Here is a 23,009-nt window from a genome sequence, read left to right as displayed (position 1 = left end):
TAATAACATGCGATAAAAAATGTAACAACCATTCATTTGAAACAGGTGTAATAGTTGTTGGATCATTATAAAGTATGAGTAACTGTGTCTAGAACCCTGAAAATTGAAAACGGAACAAATGACACACTAGTTCTGACCTCCAATATTGTCTTCTCTAATGAGCATGTGAACTCAGCTTGTAGTGGTTAACATTATGTTTATAATGCCCCTGAAAAAGTGGATTTGATTATCGATAATTAGGAGAGAATTTGCTTTTAATGTTTTTGCGCTAAGCAAAGAAAATCTTCAATCTAGAGAAGAGCATTTACAGTCTCCTGCACGAGGTCGTCCTTCCTATTGAAGGCATGTATATATATTTTATACAACAACACTTTTTAAACTGTTTGAAAGCCTGCACAAGAATGTCTAGCACTTCAACAAAAAAGCTCATCCCCTCAGTCCTCGGAGGCGCTGAGCACAGTGACGCTTCCAGCATCCAAATGAAACGCGGAGCATTCCTCTCTGATTAGTAATACTGGATTCCTGACTAGTTGGCCTCCTTACTCCTCTGTTGGATTTTGAGGATTTGAGATCATCTGTGCAGCCTTTTGCAGCAGGATCCGCGCTGCCTCTGTGACCAGCATGACAAAACTCAATGAAAGAGCTCGGCAAAGTTTTGCTTCTGCTTCCTGTTAGGCCATTATTCCTTTTTTTTTTTAACTAAACTGAGCTTTTTGTTTTCTGAGCAGTGGGCCATTTGGGAAAACCCCAAATTGCAATGTAGCCACATCATTATTGTTAACTCCAATTTTAGCAACTGAACATTCAGCTGAGTTCAGCTAAACCTGTACAGTTCTGCTGACCGTTATCCACCTAATTATTCCCACAGAATGAGTCAAACCAGCCTCGTCCTTTCGGAAACCCCACCACTTACAACACTGGCTGAGATATTGGGATGACTTTGGATATTTGGACGACTGCCCCCTTTTCCCCCTGCAGCCTGTAAATAATGTTTGTCACAAGATCCCAGAGAAATGAATAGCTGCTGTTTGAGTTCAGGCCTCTAATCTCAGCATTCAAAGCTTTTATTTGAAAGTCTAGTTTGTGAATCTTCCAACCCTGACAAATTACTTAATTTACCCGCATGTCTTTAAAAAGTACTATACTTTTTGTGATATTTAAGAGTCAATGCTACTTTTTGCAATGGTATTTTGGAGCGGAAGTGTCCACATTTCCACATTTAATGGGAAAAACAATGTCATTCCTCAGGTCCCTCCATCATTTTAAGCAATCAGGGTTGTTTTATTTTCTTTCCCCCCCTTTTATCTCAGACACTGCCAAGGAAGTAATTAGACGGGGAAAATAGTGGCACAGAGGAACAGCAGCAGATCCTTTTCCTCCCAGCTGTCATCTACAACCCTCTCCCCTTTTAACGATTCCATATCAGACCATCATATTTAATAAGGCCGCTGTAAACACTTCCCTCTTCCACTCCTCAGATTGAAGTTTCAGCCAACATCAAATGAAAGGTTCAAGTGTCCTATATTGCAGTTAATATGCTTCTTTTTACTGACTGTGTACGAGGATTTGCATAGTTTGTCCTTTGTTGATTTATTGAATCATAGCGGATAGTGCAGCTCTATGACAGTGGGCTCACATAGGCCTCTTTATATGATAATGCAGGATCCCGGAGGTTTTTAATAGAACTGGGAAATGTAATAGTCTTGCATAATTTTCCCATAAAGGCTGACACAGCTGCCGTTTCTCCCTCCTGTTCTCCTTGCCACTGATACTCGGCGCTCTTCTTTAGCCGCCAGGGCCCGATCAGGAATGAGACATTTCTCAGGTGTTGCACTCTAATCTGTTTTCTAAACTTGACAGAGCCGATAACAGCCCGCACTTGATGTATTTATTCCTGGCCCTCAAGCGATAATGTACCCATTTCATTTTTTCTTCTCATCCCCCAGATATTAAAGCGATCGTGCACAGAGATCCTGAATGTGGAGCCCTCCAGCGTCTGTGTGAACGGTGAGTGGATCCTCTTGCTGAAGTTCTGCACAGATAGGCTCAAGCCCTCTTTTTTCTGCTTTCTTACTGAAACTTGACATCGCTCCAAGGGGATGATGGGAAAGACGTCTCGGTTTCAAGTTAGCAAGTCTACATGGAGATGAGGAGTAGATCATTGTGGGTCAAAGAAGATCATCTGACTGAACTCAGGTTGTCACTCCTCCCCACAGGACCTCAGAAAATTGAAAATTATTTCAGACTTTGATCAGTTGGTTCACAATTATTGAGGCCTGTTCTCTTTTATGATGAATACTTTAAACATGGGTTGTAAGCATTCAGTGAATTAATTTCCTGCAGGCCTTGCAAAAGCCCATGAATCCAGATAAACACAAGAAGAGACTTTCTAACTATATGCATGTTCCTCCTCGCAGTCTTATCTCCTGTTTGTTTACATTCCACAGAATCGTTCAACATCGTCCTCAGAGGCAACGGCTTCGCCCTCGGCCGCAGCAATGAAGGCGTTGTCTGCAGCTTCATAGTGGACAAGCAAGTCATCAGTAAGTGTTTGAGAACTAACTATAATACAAGCCTTGCATTGAGTTGTCATATTCATAGCAAAGTTTTGTAACCACAGGCTTAGACAAAGATTAAGCTTCTAGGTAGTAGAGCTCAACAGTCAGAGAAATAGTTACAGTCAGAGCAAATGATGGAAAGATTGGAAATTGCAAACAGAGTGCAAAGAAATGCTGATACGTTAAAGCCCTCTACACCATCAGACAGGACCAAACGTACTCAACACTATTCGACTAACCGCTTGTAAAACACAAATATCATCTGATTGACTGTGGTGTTTTTCTGATTCCTTGTATAACAAGATTTGAAACAAGCTGTCTTTAGAGTCAGGCCTATCATATAACATAATTTAATATAATATAATATAATAAAACAATATAAGAGATATAAACTTGCTGACATGCAGTAAAAACCTTCGGCCTCTCCATGTTTTGTACATCTTGATTTGTATCGTGATATGATGATTCCTTGTGTTCTATTGTATTGTATGTCCTTGTTATGGACACACAATATGTTACATCGTCTGTACAAACCTTAGAACTCAACACATCTTCTTATCCGACTTCATGGTGGGTGTTCAAAGGAAGGACATGGCAAAACAAACCCCTGTCCCGCCATATCTGTTATCTCATAGCCGCTCCCTATCTATACGATCTAAATTCATCAAAAGAAAGGAGGGTATGTAGGTCACTGTGCTCCTTATTTTGAGCTTGCAGTCTGTTCTGTTGAGAAATCCTTTTTCAGGAAGCAAACGGGATTTGGCACCGAAAGCCAATCTTTTCAAGCTCTCATTTGGCCGTGGGATCTGTGGGATCGACGACTGCCAATGACAACACTTCCCTCCTTGACAAGTTATTTTTGATTTTCAACATTTCAACTCGACTAAAACACTTGAGCATATTTTTTTTTCTTTTTAAAAAAGAACTTCGTTCGAATCAGGAAGTGGCCATTAGCAGATGTCTTCCTGTTAGTCCTTTCTCAGTTTAGGCTGTCTCACATTCGCCCACTTGGGGCTATTTATTCCCTTATTGGCTTCTGCATGTGTTCAGCCCAGACCTTTTTAACAGTGGGGCACCTTATAATTATGGACAGGCATCATGGCAACTATGGAACACACACACCACATATGTGGAACAGATGCTACAGTCTTCTCCTTCACCAAACCAGTTGGAGCCCCGAGCAGACAGGCAGAAAGGAAATATCAATAATCTGAACGACCTCTGTGACTGAGGATGGTTCAGGCCTCTGTCGACCTGTGCTGATCTCACACACACGCGCGCGCGCACGCACACGCGCACACACCCACACACACACATATATATTATATGTTGTATCTTTTTCTTTGAAAACTCCTATCCATTAAATAGTCAAATTACACATTTATGTTACTTTTGTTTTTTGAATAACACTGATATTTACTTTGAAAATAAATTCTTAAGATCATCAGAAGACGGTCATATAAAAAAAGATGTTTAGGGTTTAAATATTTACATTTGGCACTTTCCTGATGCTGTGCTTACTGAAAAAGAATTCTGACTGACTATATGTATGTTGTTATTACCAGACTGTCTGATGAAGAACAATGTTACCCAAAAGATCACTACTTTGGTGCATTAAGTAGATATTAGAGCCCTGCACTATACGAGCAGTTGTTTTGCTCACTTTCAACTCAGCACCTGTCCTCTTTTGGTTCAGATGTGCATGCAAGTCTTATATCTGAGTCATTAAAGGACTTAATATATAGCTGTTTCGTCTCCTTTTTTGTTTTTTTACAGATCAAAAGCCGAGCACTGTGCGTAATGATTATCTGCTGTGTCCTGCACCAAAGCTCTACGAAGTCGGACAGTAAGTAGTCTTTGGAATATCTGTTGGGGTGAAGTGCTGGTGGAGCGTGTTAACGTTGCATATAGTGTAAATATTTACCCTTGACTAAATATTAGTATATCACTATCAGATATTTTGACAAACTTGTAGTCAACTGCTGATATGATGTAGGTGTCTTCACCTGAATTCAGTTGTTCATTAAATCAAAGTCAGTTGTGTTTACACAGTAATGCTGTTAAGAGTTTCTGTGTGTGGTGTGATAGTCGGATCACGCTGCACTGAAAAACCTCACTTGTGTATTTGTGTGTCATTTAAGTGGAAAGCGATGATGAGTAGAATCCCCCAATAAAGGGGATTTTTATTTTTTTTATAAATGTCAACTGACACAAATAGATAACTGGCACATAGTGTATCATAAATTATAATTATAGTTGTTTTGAGGAACGTTGTTGAAACGAGAAGCATTCTTTTTTTTGCAAAACTGATCACCAGCTATTATGCCAAGATAGATCAGCAACGGTGAAAGTATTTGATTGTACTTTAATCACACATACAAATTGAAGTAAAGACATTTTTAAGTGAAAATATGATATTTACAGTTGTTTAAATTCTTTGAAGCATGGTTGACACAAATGAATAAACAGCTACTTTGAATATGAAGAAGAAATGGAAAATATAGAAAATATTCTAAGTAACAATTCTTTGTTTATCTTCTCATAATACAAAATAATGGATATGTATCTGTAGATGTGAGGGCAGTGTGTCTGTAAATATAGTTTAAATCTTGGCCTATGGATGACAGGAAATGTGTTATTAATGACACATATCTCTCTGTGAACTCTTAAATTAAGTGTCTATAAATGTTACCTTCGAAATTTTGTTGTCAATGTGCTTCTCTCCTCTGTGTTCAGTTTAGGAACCGTGTTTTTTCTTTAAACTGCCTGTATCTCTTGTTTTTAGCTAAGTTGTTTCAATCCTTTATGTGTCTCTTGGTCTTACATTCACAGTCTTTATTTTTCTGCACTACTTTTTGGCTTCTTTTTTGTGCAGATAAACAACTCCTAAATCTATAAATCAGCTGTAAGTTAAAACAGTAGAAGCAGGGATGAAGAGTTTGGCGTAGCATGAAGACGCAGTAAACATTGTAGATTGACAGAAAAACACTCCATACATACAACCCAAAGATTTAAGTGAAAACAGTGTAAATATGGACGTATTCCCAGCTGCGTAGCTATTGTTTGATTTTAACGTCATCTCTTATAATCCCAAACCATAACAGATGATCGCTAAGGCATCCTAGATGGAACAACAGATTTTAATGTCCTGGATGACTGCAATCCAATCAAAAATGTATGATTATGAGTGCCGCTGGCTCCTGAAGGTCTTTCAGCTCTAAAACAGATTATGTATCATATGATGACGGCGGTGCTGTAACTACTCCAAATCAACTTGAACCTCACCTCAGATAATCCCCTCATGTTCACGTCCAAACTGCTCATGATAACATGTTTTTCTGCCAGACGCTGACAGACAGTGCTCAAAGAGGAATGTGAGTTTTTGAGGGGATATGAAACGTGAGGTTGGACTTACATTCATGTTTTCAGTTCAGTTTTTAGTTTTTAACAAACAAGTGAAATAATGGCTTCATCAACAACAGATTAAACCATATACACAAAGGCACATAAATGTACAGACACACAACATGCACTCACGCAGAAAAATGTACTTCTGCAACTGTCAATGCATAAACAGCCTGCGCAGTACGATATGCAAATATAGTACACAGACACATGCTTTGACCTCTTAGACTACCTTTTTTCTCTATTTCTGTTTTAACCCTGCATTCCAAGTCTGAGGTTGACTAGAGCTGTAATAAGCTTTAGCTACAGATCTTATATCCATCTGTCATATAGAGAGATAGAATAAATAAATGGGAAATCAGACCAAGAGCAGCAGTTTCTCAACAAATTGCTCAAATCATAGGAACTGGCACTTTTTTATTTCAGATTTTGAAAATGCACACATTATAAAGTGCAGCATGGGTTGCGCAATAATGCAAATCTATCAAAATGATCACTGAGACCTAATGTTGTATTTTGTAAAAAGTATTCTTAAAAGATACTGTTGCTGTTGTTGTCTTGTATGTTATATGATGGTACATAAGAGAAAATAAAAGTACCAGAAATCCACCCTCATGAAAGGAAGCCAGAAATGTTAAGTGGATAAAATACAGAATGAGGAGAAAATTTGTCACACATTTATTTAAAAACATTTTTGAAACTTTAATTTTTTTCTTATGACATACTGATTGATCACTTGACATAGACTCAGTGCATATTTGCATCAGAATGCAAAAGATACAGGGTGCCATTTAGCTCAGTTGGTAGAGCAGCATCCCGTGTACAGAGGCTTTGACCTCACCGCAACAGCCCTGGGTTCGAGTCCCGGCTTGGGGCCCTTTGCTGCGTGTCACTACCCCTCTCTCTCATCCCGTTTCTTGTCATATCTCAGTCTGTCCTATCAATAAAGCCATATAAAGGCCAAAAACATATTTGAAAAAAAATAAATATATAAAATACATGCAATTAATACGAAAGGAAATTCAGAATAATGCAGCTGGGGCGGAAGTATATGCTCCAACACTTACTTCTTTTCTGTTTTTTTTGTTACAGCAGGTCAACAGCTTCTTTCCCTCCAGCTGCTAGAACAACTATTTTTTACACTTTCCCAGCTGGCATCACTTTCTGTAATATACAGTAGGACATTCACACAATGCTGTTGGATTGCATTTAAGTTTCTTCACTTTTCAGTGTGAAGAAAATGCAAAATTTTGAATACAACTGGTCGAACAGGAGCAGCTGCTGTAGAAGTCCTCTTCCTACCCAGATCTTCTTTCTTGAATAGAAAACAGAATCTGCGTTCTTTCAATCGACTCACTAAGGATGCAGTTAAAGGATGAACTTGCGCGACTACATCTGTAAACCACAGGCCTACAGCGCTTGCTACGACCTGATAGAACCTGAGCTGATGCTACGTGCCCACCATTTGCAAAAGGCCTGCTTAATTAACTCTTGGCTGCCGATGGTGACCCATTAAGTAGTTAGCTGGTACGGGCGGTGAGTAAACACATCTGCTGGAGGGGCTTTAAAAGGATGTGCGACAGATGCAGCCATTCCCTTTTCCACGCTTCCCATTTAAATAATTCACCATGCACTGCCAGTCCCTGCACCCAGGACCACCTGCATGGAACGGCGGAGCCCGGAAACTTCCGTCTCCGTCCATCTGTCTGCTTCTGCTCCATCACCGCTCCCTGCGCACAGGGCGCTCCGTTAACATGGCTCTACTCAGCCGAAGAAAAATCGCCTTTTCGTTGCACATTCCTTTTCCCCATTTCCCCTTTTCAACCATGTTTTGTGACTCGTGAGGCCTACTCCTCAGTGAATGCTGCTTGGGTTGTCAGGGAACATATTTCAGATACAGCAGACACCCGAGTTTACGTGCTCAGCTGCAGCTTCCTGGTCCAGCGGGGACTCTAAGCAGGCGGTTCCACATCCAGCCTCAATGTCCAGGAATCACAGTGTCCTCAGTTGGTCATCGAGCTGTGTAGGAGCACTCACGGAGGAGGCATCATCTGTGCTGACAGCTGCGGCATCAGGCTTGAAACACTGGCATCTGCTGACGCCCCTTCTTCCCTCCCCACCCCCCTCCTCCTCCCCCTTCTGTATATCCCCATTAGGAGACCCAGAACACCCTGCTGGGGCGCCGATTGGGAGGTTAAGTGGCTGCGCTCTTGCAGCAGCATGTCTTCACCTGGTATTTTCACAATAATGGTGGAGGACAAAAAATAACTGAGGGGGGAGTCGACACCTGCTTTACAAAGCAGGTATAGTAGCTAATGCTAAGGTTTGTCAATAATTAAAAAAGGCTGTCCCAGGGCTGCTTCTAGCAGCGACATCACTCCATCTGCTCCAGTGGGCGCATGAAGATGTTTATGATAGAACTGTCCTGTTGTTTACTTGTCCCCCCATGTTGTTGCACAGACATGTTGGATGTGCAATCATTTGCTGTCCCATGATGAAGCTTACTCTCTGAACTCTGAACTGACTCTCTATGATTGAAAGATGTAAAGAGCAACATGTCAGCTTAAATTTTGAATCTTTAATGTTGGATGTTTCAGGCTCTCCTTGGTTCTTGAAAGCAAAAATACTTGCCTGATACTTGCCATTTCCCACTTTGTCAGATCATTGATCAAAAATCAGTAGTCATTCCTGCAATATTGTCGCAATATCGATCTTGAGGTATAACATTGTGATAGTTCAGTTTGGGCATAGGATTAATAAAGTGCTTTGGAAGTAATTTCTAAATAGCGAGATATGCATCACTCTTCCAAATGGTGGATGTCTCACTCTGGAAGTTCTCATCTGGTCCCCAGGCTTCATGAGGCCATCCTTTCCATCCGTTGAGCTTCCACTCCTCTGTCAGAACTTCTGCCACACAAATTTGTGCAGAGTGATGACTCCTGGATGCCGAGCGACAGGCCTTGCATATGCTCTGCAGTGAATTATTCAGCTCCTTCAATTTTCACATCTTTAAGGGAAGTTTGAAAGCCATTAGCGTCACCATTGTCAGCCGCTCCAGCTGTATCGCATCACCAAAGCTTAGTGTCACGGCGGGTTTACTTTATGACAGATTACAGCGAGCCCGGGGACAAAGTTTTTCCAACGTGAAGCCAGAGATCTGCAGTGGGAAGAAGCCTTCTGCCATTCAACCGGTGTCCCTGGGAGCCTGTGTCGCTTTCTACCCAATTTTTGACTGATCCCTCGGCCCCATGACAATCTGCCCTCTCATCCCTCATTTATTCAAACATAACCATCGACCCACCAAGCAGCTGCAGCTCTCTACTCAGTGTCACTCATTGGCTTTCACCGTTGGAAAAGTTAAATGACAGCGAGTTTTGTTTTAAATTATTCATCCGGCTACTTTTTAAAGTCACTCACCTCCCCGTTTTCATTGTATTTTAACCCTGTTGGTCTACTCTTTGTTTGGTGTTTTTCTCAGTGTTTCCCGTGTATCGCAATATTCACTGGTGACCATCACAACGGTTTTGAATTTAGAGCATAATTGCTTTGGGGCAAAACTAGATTGGTACACATTGTGTATATGCCTTCACAAAAACCTGCAACTTACAATTTTTTATATCAATAATCTGTCAAGGTTCATTTTCAATCAAACAAGTAATCATTTTGTTTGTATCAGGAGTTAGTGATAAACACCAGTCACAAATTTTCAGAGCACAGGTTCTCTTGTTGTCCGACTAAAACCTCAAAATCGCAGGATATTTAATTTGCAATGACATAAAGCATAGAGAATTGACACATAATCATAATTGAGAAACTAAAGATATCAAATTCTTTGCTTTTTTTGACTTAAATGACTTTATGACTTGATTGTATGAGTTACTTTCTCAACAAAACAGTCATAGATTACTTTAATGTCAAGTAAGTTATTGATTAATTTACCATGTCAGCACTAATTGTAATAGGGAGAATAACCACTTGAATAGATGTTGTCTTCTGATAGCTATTTTTGTTAATATTCCTGGAAAAATCGTGAAAAAGAGAAGCGCATGTATGACTTATGCCTCTGCCGGAGCAGATTCTGCCTACTCAACAGTAACTGTAAATTAGCTTTCAATGTCTCAGGGATGAAGAAAAAAAGGCCTTGCTAACTATGCTTGGGTTGTGGTGCATTAAGGATGTCCAGCGATGTCAGGCGAGGGGGGGCGTTCATCAGTGTAACTCGCTTGGGAGCTTTCCTCCTTCACACGCCGGGGTCCACACCTCCAGCTTGATTAACAACCTGCCCACCATTATCACGGATTGAGGGTGTCAGCTAAATTAGCCTCTCCCCTCACCCATTCAGCACATGCACTTCGTTAACATGCATGGACTTGGAACGGCTTCGCTGAGCTGCAGAGCCGCGGAGCATTTCACTGATCCACGTTCGACACAAAGAGATGCTTTTCGATGGAAGCAAAGTGGTTCACTGTCAAAGTCAGGCATCCTCAAATCTGTTAGAGTGCACAGTATACATTCATGATTAAGAGGAGTAGGGAAAAAGGACATGGCTTCTGTACTGCGCCGGGGATTCTCACATTCCAACCTCGTCTGGACAGTTTTGATCAAGAAACAATAGTTAAAAACAATTTTAACACCTGTAGTTGAAATAGGGCACATAGAGCAGATCAAAGAATTGTGTGTGTAATACACAGACGTAGAAATGTTCAACACAAAAGGATAAAAAGATGTTTGTCGGTTCCAAAACCTGTTTGTTCAACTTTGATGTTTGTACTTGATCATCATTAGAGTCAGATTCATAGTTACTATTTATTGTCCTCCGCAAAGGGAAATTTGTTTTCACTCTCACACATAAAAGACATCGAGAACGAGGTGAAATCAAAAAAACTAACAAAAACTGCCCTGGCTATTTAAAGCCCTTTTAACGTTGGGCACAAACCTCCTTCTAAACTGTCTGTTTTTACAGATTGGTTGTCTGTATCGGCAGCGGGAGGGAAGGAGGGGTGGGTGTAGGTTGAGGGGATGGAGAGGGTTGTGTTTTTTTGGTTCAGTTAGACCTTCAGTTACATTTCATTAAGCTTTACTACTAATGGCAAATGTATAATTTAGAGTATTTTCTCTGTGTCATTAAGTTAGATTGATAATTAACACTTACAACAAATGTATGAAGCTCTACTGTCAATACTACCACACATCTCCTCTCTCATTAAATCTTTCTTTTACACACTTATTTTGGCTCGACTGGAGTTTTTATGACTCTTCTCTTCATAGCTTTACTCTCAGTCACTCATCAGTCAGATTTAGAATATTTTTTGTGTTCTTTTGGGTTTCTTTTAATGCTTCAGGATCATGGGACAGAATTAAACTAGAACAGACTTGTGCTATGAGTGTTGTTTTCTCGTGGAATAATCAGCCATGTCACCTAAAAAAATCAAAGCACTAACACTACTCCTGACCTCAAAACTGTGCTGAATAGTTATCTTCTACCTGTCTGTTCATGCTTTAACCGAGGCTTAACTCCTAATTGTCTGTTCCATTGACTCATCTACTCGGCGAAACCATCCAACACAAGTAAAGATTCAACAGTCTACATGAAAAACTTAAATACAGAGAAGGAACATCATGTATCAAATGCAAGAAAAGAAGAAAAGAATAGCAAATAAAAAGAGGAAACAAAGAAAAGGTGGGGGCATCAACAAGTTGAGTGAAGTGTCAAAGTGCATCAGGTTTTAAAGTTCTATGAATTGTATTTTAAATATTTAGCGTTGGTAAATTAGAAAAGGTGCAAAGGAGTCAGTTTGGAATATTTAGAATCCACTGCATAGTAATGGACACATGGTCTGGTTGCTCATCTGTTCTGAACCACAGGAGAATTGGCGGCCCAAGGCACTGCCTCAGGCAAGATCCAAAGCAAAGCAAAGAGCTCTCTTGTTATTATTCCGCAGCACCAATTTTTATGCAGGCCTCCCCTGTACGCTACCACACACTCACAGCTGGCCCCTCACACACACAATACCACTCTGCGTACTTCTTTCTCTTTCTCCCTTTCTTGTGTCAGAGGGAGGATTTCAGGCGTTTCGCTCGTTCCATATCCTGAATTCTCATTAAACCTGCGGTAATTGGATTGGGCGTAATAGACATATGGAAATTGCGGTGCCGTTCATCATTAGGGTTTTAATTGCGCCCATTTTGGCCTCACATTTTTCCTTCTAAATAAGTCATAGGAGTTCACGAGCCTTGTTACTGCTAGTCAGGTTACTTCATCCACACACGCTGATGGATGTGATAATGAGAGGATATCCTCCCTCTTAGTTAGACCGTTTAGTTTGCACCCATTGTGTTTTTTACTGAGCATTGTGCTACTTAGAGCTCTGGACTTGTTACTCATTTTTTAACAGGATTAGTTTAGGAAGATAATACAGTTAATCTCTTTATTCTATTACTGAATATTACTATCATAATAGATGTTTAATAAAAACCATACAGATGATTTATCTTTAAGGAAAGCACCAATATGGATATTGAAAAATGTAAATCTAATGTAATCTAATCTTTCTTTTTATGCAGCAGCATTTTTGGTAAATATCCCTCATATTTGGCCAGTTTAACAGATTATCCTCTTGAAACAAAACCTGGATATTCCTTGTTTCTTACCAGCTTTCTTTTTTTTTTTTGCTCTGTGTACTCTGATTTTGGACAGTGATGCTGTGTTACATTGTAACATTGTTATTTTTTTTTTGTTTTTTTAGTGTAGATAAAATGAAAGATGTCAACTGAAGCATGATCATTACACATATCATTAAAGTAGTAAATATAGATAAAGCAATTTTAAATGCTGCATTTATGTATTGATTTTTTATTCAACGGGCTTTACAATTTGCCTCTCAATCACCCACTCACACACATTCGATCTTCTATGCATACCATTAGGGAACAATCTGGGGTTTCATTTGACTCTGGGGATCAAATTCCCAAATCTTTGATAAAGTGACAACTCACAGTACTTCCTGATCCACAGCTGGACTTCATTTAGACAGAAAAATACATAAATATGCAGCACAAAACAATATTTTTGTACTTATATCTGTGTATTTGCCTATATACACGCGATAGAACAAACTGATTTTGTTTACCTGCTGCTAAATCAGCTTTTTTGTCATGTTATAAAGAGCATTTCTTGTGGGACACCTGAAAGAGATGTCAATGGGGGTTCTCTCTCCCAATAAAGTTAATTACAACACATTACTGAAACATTAATGAAGCCCTTTTCTTTACAGGACTATGGATGTTCTCATCAGCCTAAACAATGGCAAGTCTTTCATCTCCAGCGCGTACACCATCACTGCCTCCACATGTGTAAGTCTGAACCAGCTTCACTTGAACAAAATCTTTCTGTAACATTTTCTCACACCTCTATTTCATAACCGGATTTTTTTTTCAGTTAACGTTTTTTTTCAGTTTGAGTCAGTGTTGCTCATATTGTGGTTTGAGTACGTGATAGTCACAATGTTCCCGTCCTGTCCCTCTTCCTCTCTCCCAACTTTTTCTCGTCAGTGGTGACCTCATTAATGTTTGTTTGTTCCAATGTTTCTCACTGCCGTTTGTTATTGTCTTACACACAATAAGGAAGCACTGAAACATTTCCTTAAGTTGAAATAGTTCAATTGCTAGACCTGTAAACCCTGCAGTGATTTAAAATTAGACCTTAAATCAAAGTGTGTGTATAATAATAATGACAATGATAATGACAATTTGATCTTAATCTCCTTTACCATTCATTGTCTCTACATGTGTACCTAAATATTTTACCTGGATTATTATTTTTTTGTGCCATTTATGGGTCAATGAATGACTTCCACTTGATGTTTGTGTTTATTATCCAGTGGCACAAAGCAGTGATTTGATTGTTAAATGTCACAATTTTGTCACTGAATTTAACACCTAAATTCATTTTTAGGATCAATAAGCTGATAGCTTGTCATTTTCTCCTCTAGTCAGATGGTTTTGCGGTGGCGATAGTCTTCCTGGTGCTGCTGATCCTCCTAGCTCTGGCCCTCATGTGGTGGTTCTGGCCTCTTTGCTGCAAAGTGGTGAGTGTTGCTGCTCTGCTCAAAACCAACTCTGAACATATTCAACTTTGGGCAACCAGAGCTGATGATTCATTCGATCTGGGTTTGCACACAGATAACAGCAGCAGGTTCTGTGCTGGCAAAACATGCCAAATAACTCATATGTTGCCTGTTTTGCCTGCAATCCAAAATAATAAAAATAGTACTCACTGCTACCCTCTCTAGAGATGATCATGATGGCGGTCTAATTTTATAAAATTATTTGCATTTGGAGCTAGATGACTTTTAAAACATTCTGTTGTTGCAAATGCAGAAAATCCAGTGGTATTTGGGGTCCAAATCGTGATATGTTCACTCAGAAAGCCCAATGCTGTGACCACAAACCAGCAATTGCTAGCAGGTCATTGCCAGGTTTAACTGTGTCCGAGGCCGCTCATACATAGCAGGCTTGACATTGTTCACCGGCTCTAAAGGGAAGTGGTGTTGAACATCTGTCCAACCCCATCGCGTCCCGTTTGCCTTGTTCATCCGCTGTGACTTAGCAACATCACAGAAGAAGAATCTCAAACAGGAAGTGAAATACCCACAATCTGCACTTCAGTTCAAGCTGATGACTGCATGTGATCACACACAAATTCTGACAAGAGATGAAGTCACTTTATGTGAGCAAACTATGTAAAAAACCGAACAAGAGATGGATTAGCAGAAGAAGAATGTCATGGACAGATTGCATGACAGTTAACAAAATCTCTGTTTGTCCAGGACTAACTTTAGGCCTACCTTGGGACTGAAGTGATTAATAATAATCACAGAGATTGCTTATGGCTTAATCACAGTCGAATCTGTTCATGCTGCAGCTTAAAATACTTACTTTGTTTTGGTAAACACAAAAGTCTACTTTTACTAATCCTGTCAGTGTTTCATTTCAGCAATACTTTGTTTTTGCCCTTGGTTTGCTTATCCTCTGACTCCCCCTATTAGTATAATAGTAATAATAACAACAACAACAATTATTACTATTATTACTATTATTATTATTATTATTATAATTATTATTATTGTTGTTGTTGTTGTTGTTGTTGTTGTTGTTGTTATTATTATTATTATTATTAAGTGTTTTTGACAGGTGTATAGGATTAAAACCTCTCAAGTTCTATCAGAGGAAACCAGCAGCACTTCTAGACATCTATACAAATGAAGGTCAATGAATTCTTCCAATTGTAAACATGTTGCAATATTCTTGTTACAAATCAGCCAAAGTAACAAAGATTATAATAAATCAAAGTTTAAGGTTATTACTGAAAAGCTCTGTATCATTGGGGGACTGTGTCGGTGTGGTTTGATAAGATTTGATTGACTGTCCTGGCAACATAAGCAAACAACCCACTGTGTCATAACATTTTGATCAACATATTGTTGAACTCGGATTGGTAGAAGGAGATGCATGACATGTTTTTCTAACTAACCTCCGCCCACTTTAAACCAATAAGAAAAGCACAGACAGCAATATCATATGTAAAATAACAAGAACTGTTTTAATTTGAAAGAAAATATTTTGTTCTTATAGGACCCCATCACTCATTGAAATCTTGAAAAGACGAAATATAAAATCTTGCAGATTGATGTTCCGATTGTCTGGTGATGAAAGAGAATGTTGTTAGTAAGAGCAAATGTGTTTCTTTAAATGTGGAGGTCGGAAAGGTTATTCTCTAACTCCACAGATCACCGTGTGTTACTGGTCCCATGTGAACAGGCTGTTTGTTAAGACATAACTCGAGACTGCGTTTATTTAACGAGTCTTGAATCTGCAATTCAGTTATGAGCACTCCTTTATCATTTCTCTTTGAACAACTTGATTGTACTTGATGAAAGTTTTTTTCTCCTTTAATCCATTGTTTAAACTTTTCCTTAGTGCTGGTTATTCATGAAAGCTATGACTGTAAACTCCTCCTGCCCTCATTGCCTTTGGAGAAACGGTCTCACCCACTTAACCATTTACAAAAATCCACAACAGATTATCGTTTGGGGCTATGAGAGAGGGGCTACAGATGGTGCACCCTGGTCTTTTTCTGTTTCTCTGCTTTTTTCTACTGAGATCTGATAAAGGCAAATTTACCCTCCACTACTGCCAACCGCCCTCCCTCACCACACCTCCGTTCCCGCTCACCCGCACCGCCCCTTAAATGATAGACGTCACCTGGCTTTGTGGACCTGAAGGGAGCCCATCCAGGATGAGATGGAAGCATATTTTGGAAAACCAACAAAGGCATTAAAATGTAAACCCCCTGCAGCATGTCTGGCCGTGGACGTGTTTGTCTTGGTGGAGAGAGCTGCTGTTGCCTTCCATCGAGGGACGAGGCAGAAGAGGAGGGCCATGTGTGGCTTGTTAATATTTAAACCCCCAGTCTGCCAGGTTTCAGCAGTCGGGATGAGGCCACGCACACATACACACACACACAAGCGCGCCCAACCTCTTTCCCACAATCCCTCTCTCTCTCTCTTCTCTGTTTCTCTCCCACATGGATTGATGCCAGGAGAGAGGTCATACAAGCTGTGGAGTGGTAATTTCTTTGTTTATGATTTGTTTGGAAATTAAACTCAGAATGGCGTAGCCTTTAGTTCAAATCAAAGGATTCTAGATTGGAGATGCACTTTTGGATTACATCGCCATTTTGTCAAAATTACAAATGAATCACTGCTGAATTGGATTCACTTTTGGACACATTTTCAACTCATTTGGTGCTTAATATGTTAATAATCTCCGATTATGTCTTGTTATTTTATGTTTGAAGTTGTCAGCGTTGCTCTCTGATGCAGAACTTTTGTCTTTTCCACTCAGAACCATTTTAATTTCCTGCAAACAGGTTAATTTGCCCAAGGTTAAAGGCACAAATAATTTTTATATTTCTAAATATGCTACCTGCTACTGATCCATCACAGTAAGCCCCTCAAAACAGCTTGACACGACACGGTTTGAGCTTGAGGTTGGGAATGAACAGATTATCAAGTCCAGTTGGACAGTTATGGAAAGCCATATGGGGACGATGCCCCAAAAGCCTCTGATTGGTCTGATCCCCCCCACCCCCCTTCCCGGTGTCGTGGCTGCGGTGGCGAGCCGCTGGGGCTGATGTCAGGCGGCTAAGTATCCCATGGTTTAGTTTTTAATTATGTCGCTGAGTGCTTTCCTTCACATCTGTCTATCAGGTAGCTGGGAAAGAGCAGCAGCGCCCCGTCATTTGTATAATGCTTTATTTATCCCACAATATGTCCAGGAAATCTGCTGCATAATTACTTAATAAAAAGAGATAATCCTGTCAACGTAAGGTGTGGCTGAAATGATGTTAATCAGCGTATGGAGAGGTTAGCAGAAGACGTGCACTGGATTTGCTTACAGCCAGTTGTGTGTCAAAGAGCGATTAATTAACCCTAATTGATTATTTTTCATTATTCTAATGACAACAGTATGTGGAGAGTGTGATGGTATGCCTGCGCTTAACACTGAATGAAACAGCTGTTAGGATCTATGATATGCTGTAATTACATTGCCCTTTTTTCCCTTCCAAAACCAATTTAGCAAATGCATAACCAGTGATGACAGTGAAGTATCTGTCTGCGATGACTGATGTACAGAGGTCTGCATTCCACTTTACTGCACACCCCAGGTTGAGATATGTCCCCACTGTAATTATATGTACAGTATTTATAGGTTGGCTAGTGTACTCTGTGTGCAGTGCTAATGTCCACTACTGTGTAAGAAATGAGGCCGTCTCTCACACCACCACAGGGAAAAGCTGGATGAAATAGTGAACAGGAAGCACTCTTTCCTTTCTTTTTAATTTTTGTCCATTGACTGATTAATTGATTAACAAATTATTCTGCCATGGGGCACCCCCTTATCTTAGGGGATCTAGGCATCTATACCTGCAGCTACATTGACAATACTTCTTCAGTCTGATTCCACCTTAACTGTACAGACACGCTAAATAAAGTGATCTGATGAAATGTGAGTTTACATACCACAAGCATTTGATCAGAATGTTCATTTTTTTGACATGTGCAAGGTGGTTTCCCTCAATTTGAAGCATCTTATCCCTGGAAACATGATGGTGAAACAATACATTTGAACAAAATTTAAACTGTATGGACAGTTTACCGGCAAGAGCCTCTCACAAAGTCACGTCTGTTGGGTGAAAACGATCACGGCAACAACAGAGAAACTGATTATAAAAGTTGATATTTTTAATTTTGTTTCATGGGATTTGAGATTAACCAATAATAACTGAGGTGTTTAGTAAAAGGTCTTTTGTTGTGTTGTTATGTTCTACAATCGCCATGTTTCTGTCCTTCCTAGAAAAAAGGTTACACGTTAATATTTTCCTACTGAATAGATTATCAAATCCAGTTGATCCAATTCCTTCTGACTTAGGTGTTCACATGAGGTGTTTGTATTCTGATTGGGCTATTCTGATTCTTATTTGTGAATTATTTTGGTCTCTGTAAATGCAGCTAGTGGTCACTTTCACCACATAATCTTTAGAAAACACGGAGGGGACGTCAGTGTTTTATAGGAGCTAAAGCCTGCCTCTCTCAACTCCTGAAATCACAGCTGAATATTCTCCACCTTTCCAGCATGATCGCTCTCACGGACGGAATGAGTGGCAGTGGTGTCTTCAGCAATCCTGCGGTTAAAAGTTGGACATCAGTATGTGAAGCGTCTGACTGACACCTGACAAATGTCACTGTCAGGCTGCTCTTTGCTTTGCAATGCACATCTGAAAAACCCAGTAGAGGCATCTTGTCCTTGAGTGGAATCACATTGTGGACAACCTGTTCCTCAGGTGCCATGTCATCCAGTGTTGTCATGAACAATGCCGCTGGGCTGGTCATTCTGCTGTGGGAGAGGTGTGTCGCCACTATGTGTGTGGGGTTTTTCCTTTTTTTTCTGTGTGTATGCCGCCACTCATCTTCCACGCAGACAGGGCTTGGAGCTGAGCCCGAGCCTCCTCCTCTGTATCTCATTGGAGCTAATTAACTCCTTAGGACTTTATGATTGGGGGGATTGCTTGGGAGCACTGAACCCCATCCAATTAATTAAGAGCTAAACGGGCAGCGGCGCTCGCCCCACAGACTCCCCTGTCAACAAGTTGATTTTCAGCTTTTCTTTATTTTGCACGGGGGGCCCCTGATGTTGGTTTACAAGCAGAATCCTTGTAATCAGTAGTCAGCCGGGCGATGGGGTGCCAGTTGCAGTTACAAAGCAGCCTGGCAGCGGCAGCGTCTCCTCCGTGTGATGCGCTGAGGGACGTCTCTGTTTGACTCAGTCACCTGTCACGAATCGCCTCCGTCAGCCTTGTCCACGCTTGTCTTGACAAGGTTTGAGCATGTGTGTTTGTGCGTGTCTGTATTGTGTCCCCTGATGGACTTGTGCTGACGCTCTTTTGCTTTTTTTCTGTTTATCCAGGTCATCAAAGACCCGCCGCCACCTCCTCCACCTTCCCGTCCACCACCACCTGTGAGTACATCACGATAGTGTTGTTACAGTGCCAGAATATTTCAGTTGATGCCATTGATGATGAAAGTTTTAAAATGTGTGTACCATCCGGCATCCAGAAAGAAACAAGCTGAGCAGTTTGTGCTGCAAAAACTTGAGCTGATTTGTTTTGGGTTTTTTTACAATTATTTACTGTTGGATAAGCCATTTCTGGAAAACGATATCATCTCATCCTAAAATTTGATTCATTCTCTGTCACCAAAATATGCAGAAAAACGGGTTTTGGTCTTCAACAATCACTAGATTTAAGAGTTTTCACTGCAAGACTAGATTAATCTGCAGATGATTACTCAACAACATAATTGGAGGAAATCGACTAATTATACTGTTGACCATATCCCTGAAATTCATTGAACCATGTAAAAAAAAATGACGTCTTTAGCAGAAAAAAGGATACTAGGTATTTCTTCCATTATGAGAAAATTATATAAATGATCTTTTCCTGTTGAGAAGTGCTTTCAAATTGTGATAAATGGGACTGAAAGAAAGTAGCAGTCCTTTATTACCTTTTGTCTATGCAGCCGTTTATAGACATTAAAAGAATACTTTTTTGCATGTTTACCAACTGCAAACACATCTTCTGCTATTAATGAGTGTGAGTGTCTTAATTGTCCTGTCTTTTTAAGGAGCCAGAGCAGCTGCCAAAGAAGAAGTGGCCCACTGTGGATGCCTCCTACTACGGAGGAAGAGGAGCTGGAGGGATCAAACGTATGGAGGTCAGAGCCTAACCATCACCCCCCAATCATGAATGACACACTTTCACTACAGCCATATCGCTTCCATTACTTTTGACACATGAATCTCCTTGAAGTTCTCTCGATATAAATTGATTTCAGCAGCATATTTAATACCCTAGGGCACTCCTTCTTACCTAGGCAGTGAAAAAGAACTCCACGATCCTAGACGGCAGGAAGTGACGCATATGTGACAGCTGTTATCCAGTAAACCAGCATCATGTTGAGGAAAAAAACTGCTGACATTCAGTCTTTTCTACAAGCCACAAGTTTGTCAAGTTACACAGGCAGCAGGAGGAGGGACTGACGAGGCCGCTGTCCTCGTCAGTCCGCTGATGCCTCCGACATGACAGGCCCTGCCATCTCGTCCTTGGCTGTGCGGCCCTGATTGGATCAAGTCATTGCCAGAATGAAAGATTGAGTGCTGCTGTCAACTTGACATATCCACCTCACCCACCTCTCCTCGCCACCTCCCCCCTTCTCAACTCCCAAACCTTGGCAGCCCCTTTGTTGTCCGCCTCCTTCCACTGGGAATCCAGGTTTAAAGGAAAGCTCCCCACCTCCCCCCTCGCTGTTGTACCCCCTACCGCTTCTCAGCCCCGAGGAAGTTAGTGGCATTGCAGGGATTTCCCAGCATCATCAGGGAGCTCGTACCTCTTGACTTCCTTCCCACGAGTGTTGGCGAGCTGCGAGTGCGGCTGTCCTGCTGCTCTCTTCTTCCTGCAGCAGGTTGATTCCCACCGACAGGCCGTCTCCACTTCTAAAGCTTCCCCCTGCGGATGGAGGATGAGGTGCTTGTTAAGATCAGCCTGCCCTTTCCTCTGTATCCACATTTAAGATGCCACACTGAGAAAACCACCTCCACCTCCATTGCTTTGCCGCTGCCAATATTTCAAGCGCATATTGAGCCGGCTGAGGTGACAACGTATCTTTTATTCATTGCGGCCCTCTCTTTTCTTGATGCGGCAGGCCAGGGATGTATCCCAGAGATGATTCTGAAAAGCTGTTCTATATTGTCACGGCTTAACCTACAGCTTGAAAACTGTGTCGCTAATTAATCACCTCTCCCCATTCATGTGACGGTGGATTTTTTATCTCCTCCTTGCAACAGATGTGATGAATTCAATTAAAAAGCAGGACAGCTTAACTAACACACAGGCCTACATTCACACGCTGTTTCTCACACACACAATAACACATTATACCACATGTAAATGTGCTTATTAATAAAAGCAAAAACAGGTTTTCAGGTCATTTCCTTTTCTTATGAATACACTGATAGTGATAGCTGTTGTGCAACTCCCTTCAGACTATCATAATGTCCTTCCTACCTGTACAGGTTAGCTCCTCCATGTCTAAAAGCTTCTGTGGGCTCTCCTGTCTGCTTGTTGGCTGTTATGGATCACAGTTAGTAGTTTATGAAGAACACGACAGATTTTGATCTTCGGTTATGGCTTATATCAACGACTGCAACAAATTCTTCATTTTATTATCTATTCAGACTCACTACTACTTAATGTATGAACATACTGATAAAATCCCATCCATTATGTTAGAATGATGTCATCAAGTTAATCTCATACTGGGCTTGGCAAATTTATAACAGAACTGTAACGAATTGGGTTTGTGGAGTTTAAAGACATGGCCGTGATGAAGCAGCTTGAGTCTAATAAAAGGACACTCTGAAGGGGCGTTATGGGAAGTATAGGATGCTGTTTTTCCATTTTAAGTACTAAGAGTAAGATTTTTTTTTTCTAAAGTGTTGATTCCAGTCAGCTTCCACAAAGTAGCCACTAGACTTTCTTTGGTCCACTCGATATATATCATGTCCATATCATACCATATCTGCACTTTCAGTTCCTTTTTTTTAGAAATCTGTGTCTTGCCCATCCCCCAATATTTCTATACCTGTGCAGGTACGCTGGGGTGAGAAAGGTTCGACTGAGGAGGGAGCCAGGCTGGAGAAAGCCAAGAACGCTGTAGTGTCAGTACCAGAAGAAGATGCGGAGCCAATGATCAAACGTCCCACCCCCAAGGCTGCCCCGACCTACCATCGAAACGAGAACAAATGGTACACTCCCATTAAGGTGAGTGCCACATATTGTACATGCATCTGCCACTGATGTTACTGAACATGTCTTTCAGCATAAATCTTATTCACTTCTCTTCCCTCTAATCAATGATGCTTTTTATTTAGTTTATATTGCAAAATCATCTGATGTCAAAGGCCGACTTCACCCATACACAACACTTAAAGCTTTTGAGTGTGTATGTGTGTAGATGCACTTGTTACGATCTTCTTCATTGGTGTCTCATGTTTTTAATGTATTTTGTTTGATGTGCTTTGACTCTATATCCAAATCTGTTTTTAACCCTTTAATTCTGAATCTCCCATCTGCACAACAAATTTACCCTCAGATACTAATAAAGACACACTCGCCAGCTCTTTATAGCTTTTAACAGCCTCTCACTGTCTTCATTCATCAAATTAAGTTAGCTCAGGAGTCATGTAATCTAAGTGCTAAATTTCAGTCAAATGATCAAGTGATCTTAACCCTAAGATCATCCTGAAGATCAAGACCAGCTGAAAAAAAGGAATTTGGTGTGTTTAAAAGCTCCTTGAAAGCTTCTGTAACAGAGTAAAAAAATACCTTTAGTGCTCAAGTTTCTTTTCGTGTTTTGTCAAATTCTAGAT

At 40.6% G+C, this 23,009-nt stretch overlaps 1 protein-coding gene across 2 annotated transcripts in view; it reads left to right on the top strand.

Annotated features, from left to right (window-relative positions):
- Nucleotides 1-23,009, top strand: part of antxr2a (ANTXR cell adhesion molecule 2a) — a 77,969-nt gene that overhangs the window by 15,439 nt on the left and 39,521 nt on the right. For both annotated transcript variants that reach the window (XM_030418159.1, XM_030418160.1), the window contains 8 exons: nt 1,947-2,007; nt 2,448-2,543; nt 4,335-4,404; nt 13,238-13,316; nt 13,955-14,050; nt 19,491-19,541; nt 20,207-20,296; nt 22,231-22,401. In XM_030418159.1, coding sequence (XP_030274019.1) covers nt 1,947-2,007; nt 2,448-2,543; nt 4,335-4,404; nt 13,238-13,316; nt 13,955-14,050; nt 19,491-19,541; nt 20,207-20,296; nt 22,231-22,401 — 714 coding nt within the window. The remainder of the gene's footprint in view (nt 1-1,946; nt 2,008-2,447; nt 2,544-4,334; nt 4,405-13,237; nt 13,317-13,954; nt 14,051-19,490; nt 19,542-20,206; nt 20,297-22,230; nt 22,402-23,009) is intronic.

Source organism: Sparus aurata, chromosome 5 (assembly GCF_900880675.1).
Source record: "Sparus aurata chromosome 5, fSpaAur1.1, whole genome shotgun sequence".
NCBI classification, from domain to species: Eukaryota; Metazoa; Chordata; class Actinopteri; order Spariformes; family Sparidae; genus Sparus; species Sparus aurata.
This window is presented reverse-complemented; position numbering and strand designations above follow the sequence as displayed.